The sequence below is a fragment of the Strigops habroptila genome, chromosome 10 (genome assembly GCF_004027225.2).
Source record: "Strigops habroptila isolate Jane chromosome 10, bStrHab1.2.pri, whole genome shotgun sequence".
Classification (NCBI taxonomy): Eukaryota; Metazoa; Chordata; class Aves; order Psittaciformes; family Psittacidae; genus Strigops; species Strigops habroptila.
The window spans coordinates 24,470,590-24,478,927 of NC_046359.1; the positions used below are offsets into that span (position 1 = coordinate 24,470,590).

General features: G+C 48.7%; 1 protein-coding gene across 1 annotated transcript; it reads right to left on the reverse strand.

Annotated features, from left to right (window-relative positions):
• Positions 1–314: 314 nt before the first annotated feature.
• TCTE1 (t-complex-associated-testis-expressed 1) lies at positions 315–7,121 on the reverse strand. Its single transcript, XM_030499374.1, has 4 exons — positions 6,941–7,121; positions 4,444–5,012; positions 2,928–3,377; positions 315–1,034 (listed from the first exon to the last, which is right to left on the reverse strand). Exons 1-4 carry the CDS (start codon positions 7,119–7,121, stop codon positions 864–866), a joined length of 1,371 nt encoding a protein of 456 aa, XP_030355234.1. The 3' UTR covers positions 315–863.
• Positions 7,122–8,338: the final 1,217 nt, after the last annotated feature.

An 8,338-nucleotide genomic window follows, 5' to 3' on the forward strand; every position in this document is an offset into this window, starting at 1 on the left:
TCAGGTATGTGCCCTCTCCTGTCCCCAGGTGGCCACAGCCCATGGAGCAGAAGGAAGCTGCTCTGTTTGCCTCCAAGGCCAAGGAAGCTGCTCTGTTTTCAACCCTGTGGGCTGTGTGGGTTAGAAGTCCTGCAGGGACCCCTCTAGCTCGAAGTTACTCAAAATACAGATTCTTTTGACAGGCTTGCACAGAAGAGCACTACTAGTTAGGGTAAACATCTAGTTGTAAAGAATTCACCTGTTTGCAAAGCAGACTGGCAGTGATCAAAGGCATAGCAACCCAAAGCAGGAAACCATGGTGGAGAGACTGATCATTTATTTGATTTATTTATTTATTTTACTTTTCACCACCCGTATCTGAGGCTCCAGAGAGATTTTGCTATAAAAAATGAATAAATCCGTGAGCAAAGGTCAGAAAAAGCTGCTGAGGAACAAGAAGCAATATTCCTCTATCCTCTATTCACCTCACATCCTCCTCAGCAAAAAGCCTAAAAGAGCAGCCTGCCCTGAAGGTTAGGTGTGGACTAGACCATTTAGATTGTGGAGACTTCATCTTACCTCTGTGCAGGTGGAACAACATCCAGTTGCCTGAACGAAGCTTGCTGCTGGAGCATGTAAGAAATGCCACAGGAGGTGAGATTTAGTCTTGCGTGCAGTGGGAGAGAGGACTCCAGAGGCAAATTGCTTCTGTGATGCCAGTACAGTCCCATGACATCTAATGTCTTATATGAAAATATGTCAGTGGTTGGATGGTGGGGATCTGGGAAAGACTGTGGTGGCAGCCACAAGTTGAATATGTCTCACAAATACAAATGAAAACAAGCCTCTGATGTAAAGAGTCTCCAACAGTGCACTTGCAAAGCTCACTGCTCTCTGGGCTGCTGCAGGGACTCCAGCCTCGCTGCTTCCCGGTTGGCCCACAGGATCTGGTGAACAAGGTACTCGGTCTCCTGGCCCACCTCTGCCATGCGGAGGTCGAACTCGGTCAGAACCTTGTTACCCGCCAGCCCTTCAAGCATCTGCTTCCCACCATCCTGCGAACGGGTGAGAAGGGAGGGTTAAAGGAGATCAAACAATGAAATGTATTGCTCCCTTTCCCTCCTCCCCAGTGCAACCTCAGCTGCCGGCAGTAGGAAGTCCATGAGATGGTGCCAAAAGGGATGAAGGCCTTCACCCAAGTCCGAAATGTTGCTCACAGGAGAAGTGCAGGGAAGGAGTATAACCTTATGCAGCACTCAGTGATATGACATATGCTAATGACTCCCTCTGGGTACCATGTCAGGAGTCCTCAAGCTCAGGCTGGTTAATAGCATGGCTAGAGATGATAACCTGAGAGGAGTCTCTGCTCTCCCCTGTTCCCGGTCCCCAGCTCACTGCTGGCTGGGGACAAATGGCAGTGTGATTAGCATGCTGCTCCTCATCCCGACAGTGCCGAGAGCCCCAATGCCAGCAGTGCCCTGTCTGGATGCCATTTCCCAGGCTGGTTGGTGAGACGAGAGGAACGTCTCATGCAACTGAAGTCCAGCCTGCATGGGACAGAAATGCAATGTAAATAGCCTTAGGGAGGCCGCTCACTTTGGGGGATTGCCCTCCCTTACCTAAAGCACTGACAATTGGACTTTTTTCCCCCACAGGTATTCTTTTTTTAGCTAACAAATACACCTCCTGTCCCCATCTCCTTCATGCAGGTGGTCCCCTCATCCCAGCACCCCGCCTCTTAGACCTTTTGCCAAGATGGAACAAAAAAGGAAGGAGTCTCTTTTTAATGGGGTACAGAGGTCAGAATTTGATGCATCTCTAGCAAAAACCCCCATTTCCCCAAAGATAATACCACCAGCCCACTTGTCGGGCTGCTGTGGAGCTTCACAAATGGGTAACAGGAGAGTTCATCAGAAGGAAGATGCCAAATATAGACATTATTATTTACTAAGCAAAAATCCTTCTATCCTTTCCAACCTTTGCCCCCCTATATCATTAAACTCAAATGGTTTTCCACATCCAGGATCATAAAACTCAGAACTCACAAAAGGTTTTCTGCCATCAAATCCTTTTAAAACCGTTGTCAAACACATTGATGCCAATATTCCTGCCAGCAGGGACAGCTGGTCTTGCTGTCTCTTTATTGTGACAGTGAGAAAAATTGAGGCAGTGCAGAAAGTTTAAAAGCCAGCATGATTGCATTTGGCTGTCTAGTTTCAGATTTCTAAAGCTCTTTTTAATCAGCAGAAGAGAAGTAGTCTGCTTTGTGGGCATGTTGCATACTGCAGCTTTTAGGGATGTGGTAAGATCTGTGGATGCTCCTCTGTCTTGAAAATGTAAGCCTGTGTTTTAGGAGTCACTTACAAGCACCCAAACGTGGCACTTTCAACCTAGCACACCATTCCAGAGCTGCAGGGTGAGTTAAAAGAGCTCAACAACTGAGCCAATTTTCTAACAGTCCCCTCTAAGTGCATGATGGACAGGAGACTCTGGGAAGGGTGATACTATCTCTGTGCTACTGAGTGACAGGTGGCACAGCAGATCCAAAGCACAGAGGCTATGCATTAGGCCCTTGTCTCATACCACCTATCATTATTATCTACTCCCACATGTGTAAGCGGCTGTGATTTTTCCCAGGCATACTCCCTGGTTTTCAGTTTCCTGGGGGAAAATCCTTCTCTGTCCAAAACCCAATGCCTGGAAGCCAGATTCAGACCTGTGAACAAGCTCACTGAGATAAATGCGTGTGTGTGGATGGAAGATAACCTTCTCCTTCCTGCCGCCTGCTAGAGTCTCTTTATCTGCTCTCAAGCGATTGTTATCGCAGCAAGATTGCAAAGTGAGGGATGCATTTGCCTCTGTGGCTTCGAGGCAGGGCAGGCTGAGCCTCTGCTTTGCAAGGCCACCACACAGCCTCAAAAACTGCAGGGAGAAGGGATTTCTCTTACCAGCCCCAGGTGGTTGCATGAGAAGTTGATACTCGTCAGGGTGGTGTTCTGAGCCAGGACCTGGGAGAAAAGTGCAGCGGTTGGCTCTGACAGCTTATTGCTTCCCAGATGGAGAGACTTCAGGGTGGCGTTGGTCAGCAGGGCACAGCCGATGGCCTCCCCGCCTTCGTCCTCCACATAGTTGAGGCGCAGGTTCAGGGAGGTCAGGGTGGAGCTCTCAGCCAGGGCTTGAGCAAGAGCCTGAGCCCCCAGGTCATGGATTTGGTTGTTACACAGGTCGAGGGTTTCTAATTTGCTGTGTTTGATCAATTTGGCAATAGCTTGTGCCCCCTTGTCCCTGATGACGTTGTGGGACAAGTTCAGCTCCACCAGGCAGGGGTGATCCAGCAAGTTATGGACCAGCAGCCTGGTCTTGTCATCATCCACTTTGCTTTGCGTCAGCTTCAAAACCTGTGGGGATAAAGGACAGGGACACTAAAACATCCAATGCTTTGGATTGAGCTTTGTACAAGACCTTAGGGGAGTTAAGCCTATGGTCCACCAGACAGGATTCATCTCCCTTCATGCCAGACACCTTTAGCCAGTAGGCAAAGTAGTTGCTTTTAGAGTGTCCAGACACTTCCAGCAGGCAGGGTATGCCACTGATATCCCATGCCTATTCTAGAGAGAAATGGTTCATCTCTTGGAAACGCCTGTTCCTCTCTTCTGATCTCTAACACAGGGGGCTAAATTAAAATGAGATAAAGCTGCCAAAATGTCTGCAGAGAATAACAGCAAAACTCAACAGCTGAACAGTGTCTGAACGAGTATGTGCACCCGTGGTAACCACAGTGCTCTCTGTGAAGGGCAGTGTCCTGCATGGCCAGGGCACCTCACCACAAGAGAGGTAATTTCTCTTCTGGAAGCCAAGCAGACAAGTATTTCCCAAAGCATGCCAATCCATGGGGAGAGCATCCAGCCAGCTCGCCCTGGCTGCGCTCTGGCCAGCAATGACTCCTGATGGCTTGAAGGGGCTGAGTGTCTGCACTGCAGTTGCCACAGAACTGAAGATGGTGTTACTGCCCAGAAGGAAAACCCCTCATCACCCTAAGGCAAATGTGAGTATTACCCCATGCTGTTCTTGGGGGTCTCTGCTCCTCTGGGGCATGTTGACATGTATTTACTGAGCATAACTACCAAAAACTCCCTAGGAAAAACTCTTTGTGCTTCTCTCTTCCTTCCCAGAACTATGTGAGGACTTAAAACAGGAGTGTTGCTTTCTCTTGTGCTGCAGGGAACATGTTTTGTGGGAGTGAGTATTTTTCTCACCGACCCTCTGACAACCTGTTCTAACAAGGACATATGCAGAACAAGGTACTCGGCACTAGGCCAGCAAGTTAACATCTCTGCACTTTGCCAGACTGCAACTCGAAAAAGGAAGGGTGCTGCCAGCAAGTAAAAATGGTCCCTGGGTTTCTATCCCCAAGCAATTTGAAGATCTCGCTGAGGGAGGAAGGGTTGGTTTGGGGTACATTACTTTCAAGTTCTGGCACATCTTCACGGTGACAGCCAGGTTGCAGCAGTCCTGGTAGGTGAAGTTAAAGAGGTTCCACTCGAAGTTCATGCCACAGTCCTTTACACCGTAAGTGAGATGAAGCTCTTCAAGGCAAGGGAGAGCAGTAACGAGGACTCTCAGGTCATAGTGGTGCAGGGAGACCTCACTGAATTCCATATCACTCTCTGTCTTAGAGAGGTCATCCCTCTCCTCATTTTGATCTGTCTCCAGCGGTGGCAGGAACTGGTCAACCTCCAGTTTCCGAATATAGTCTTTGCAGAGCGGGATGAGCTCTAGGACCTGGTTGGGGTCCGTGGTGTTAGGGATGAAACATTTCAAGATGTTCTCCAGGTGACGTTCGAAGAACATCCGTTTCCAGCTGCCTCCATAGTTGGAGATGTCACACACTTGCCAGCGCTTGGTGCAGCACCTCTTCCAGTAGTCTTCATCACTTATTAGGTTGGCAGTGACGGCGAGTGGAAGGCCAGTGGGGAGGCTGTCTAGTACCTTCCTTTGGTGTTCAGGCAGAAGACGGTCCAAAATAGGGTTCTCTGGAGGGGATGAATAGAAGGAGAGGTTGGTCAGGGCTGTAGGAAACATGGCTGGCACTGTGGTTCTGCCCTCCCCTCAGCTGTGTGCCCATGCCCTCCCCTCTGCTGGTACTGGCTCTCTTCTCAGTTGCCAGTGACTGGTGCAGGGAGCAAAGCTGGCAGGAACATGTAGGATTCACCTCTTGCAGTTCTGTGCAGGATTTCTAACTTTTACAATAAAACATTAGCGTAATTGGGTTTACTCTGTAATATTTGGGAACTGCATCAGAAACTTATCTCCCAGTTTAAATTCAGTTTGAATGCAGTTTATATTCAGAGCAGGGCTTCTGCTCCCAAGAGAGCTAGTTCAGCCTTACAGTGATGAGAGCTCTTGGCTTGCCATTTGCTGAACTTGCTCCCTTTGGTTTCTAAGCATATTGAAGGACGATATTTGAGAACAACAACTGTGTGCTCTTCATGCAAGTCCATGTGCCTTTTAATCTTAACTCAGGCATCTGTCTCACCCCAGATTGATTCCTGTTCCTTTCCACTGAGACACACTCTTAGCCTTTAGGTCCACCTTGTTTAACTAAAATTTCTCTTTTCCCAGGAGCTTTCTCCCCTCAGTCTCTTTCCCAATGCTCACCCTAAGTCTTAGCTCGCTTCTGTGTGGTGGAAGTTTTTTGTGGTAAGAAATGCCACAGAAAAGCTGTATGTACTCACACCGTGAATGCTTGGTGACGTGTACACAGCAGCACTGAGTAATAGAAATCATCAGGGGATGATTTCTATTTGCACATGGGAAATCAGATTTGAGACACAAAGTGGGGTTAGCTTTGTGTTTCCTTTGTCTCTGTGGCATTTCTGGGTGAAGACACCCAGAGTTTTACCACAACCTCTTCCTGGAGCCCGTTCTCCAGTGTGCTACAGCTGGCACTGCAGTGACCTTCTCTGCAAAGTCCCACAACACAAGCAGAGGTGGGAGACATATGGGCAGAACAGGGCTGGCTTAACTCGGGCTCACTCAGGCCACAGCAGTGGGCAAGATGCAGCCACACAGCTCAGGTAATGGCATGAGGGACACGAAGCACACTGCTCTTATGTGCACACAAAGTAGGTCCAGTCCATTTGGCATAGGACTGTCCGATCAGACTGATAGGACTGCAATAGCGTCCCAGCTCAGACCCCCAGGTATCATCAGCTCCTGGTGTAAGGCAGCACTGAGCTGCTCTGTACCATCTTACAGTCCCAATGTAGACACAGCTTTAGACCTATCTTTGGTCTTTGCTGCCACGTCACCAAGTCAGCCAAAAAGACATATAGGTCATTCCTTCCCCCCTCCCAGTCAGTTCCCAGATAAGACATCCTTTTTCTATTTTGCTATGTTTCATCAGTCCACCTGCTTCAAAAGCACATTCCCTGCCTGAGGATATAACTTGTCACATCACCACCAAAAGCCACGGAGAAGGTCTGAGACCATGAGTACAATATGTATTCTAAGATGGTAGCTCCTCTGAGCAGGGACCAATTCTCCATCTCTTTGTACAGCACTCAGCACAATGGGGCTCCATCCTCAAGTGCTACCATAATGCATGCATGAATCAAGAGAAGGAAACAGTGACTCTATAGCCCTGGCCATGGTTGAGGAAAGTGAGTCCAGCAGAGTGAGGAATGAAGAAGAAATGATAGGACAAGGTTAGGCAGAGTCACATCCTGGATAGCAGCCCAGAGGACTACAGCCATCCCTGGAGTGTAGAAGTATATACTTAGCAACTAAACAGTTTGTTTAACTAGCTGCCCAAGGGGATATTTCTCCCCATCTGTTCCTTTGGCAGGGCTGGGTACCACACTCTTCCCTTTAGATGCATCTGCCTGCCTTGTTGACCCTCTGCTCTCCAGGACTGATGCTTTCTCTCCATGTGTCCCAGGGGAAACACGCACCCACTTACTTTCGAAATTGTGAACGATGTGCTGGAGGCAGAGCTCAGTGAGGCGGGGGACAGTGGCGAGGGACCACTCGGGATCCTCAATGAGACGGTGTGCACAGTACAAGTCAGCAGTGAGGCTGGCCTTCGACGGATGCAGCGAGGGAACAGCTGTGCTCCTGTCACCAGCCACTGGCTGCTGCATCCTGCTCAGGACCTACTTTTCCTTCAGGAGAAGAGGAAAATTTCTTGAGAGTCACCACCACGTTTTCTAGCTGGGCTGCCTGCAAAAGAAAAAGGCAACTTTAGAAAGAGGCCAGTGATGAGAATGGGCTGCTCACACTGCCCCCCTGTAATACACTTGGCCCCTGCCCTTTACCTACCCCCTCTGCTTGGACTGGAAGCACTGCAGCAAAACAACGATTATTCAGCCTTATCTTTACACACTGCCCTGTACAAAAAGGTCTCTAGGTACCATATGTAATAAGCAGATAATAATGTGGTGTTAATTCAGAGTGCTGTTGAAGAGGATGGACAGGAATTGATTGTTTACTGTCTTTTCCAGTAAAAGAAATAGGTGAAGAGAGCAAGAGCTGGGTTTAAAGCAAAGGAAAACAATGGTTCTTCACACAGTCTGCAGTTGAACTGGGGAATTCCTTGCCATGGGATGTTGTGGATGCTGAGAGTCTGTGCAGGATCCAGGACAAGTCCATGGAAGAGAAACCCCTTGAGAATGACTCAATGCACAGAAACTGCATCTGCCTCAGTGTGAGTTGAACACAGCTGGAGGGAGAGAGGGTGCTTCTGTTTCTAGCCACTGTCAGAGATGGGATACTGGGCCAGACTCCCCGCTGGTTTGATGCAGTCTGCCTGTTCTTATGACTCTTTAAAGACAGATGCTTTACAAAGGAATACACTATAACTGTATTATTTTTCTGCTTTTCCCAATCACTCTCCAGCTGAACTCTTTCCAAATGTCCATTAACTGATGAGCTGGGTCAGACCTGTTCAAACCACACTGAGCCTATGCAGATATGAGCTAAAAGAACCAGCCTGGACTGGAAGGAAGGATGCCCAACCCTACTAGCTCTGCAGAGCTTTCCCAGACCAAAGTTTCCCATTTGCTGTTTACTACCACAACCTGACAACCCATGGTGTCAGCTGTCAGGTTCCCACATGTATGGATATTGCCTGGAAGTCCTAATGGTTCCCTTACCAGTCCTACCAGTCTGAAAGAGGCAGAGAAGACACTAGGGAGGAATCTGCCCCTTGAGTTCTGGCTTCAACAAAAGCATCCAGGCTTGTGAGCATCTCCTGAGGTATACAGACCCATGAAGATCCTTACTGGGGCTAACTGGGCATAACAGGGCTGCAGTGCATGGCTGGGGACACCTAAAAGAAGCATGAGGCAGATGGTTGGAT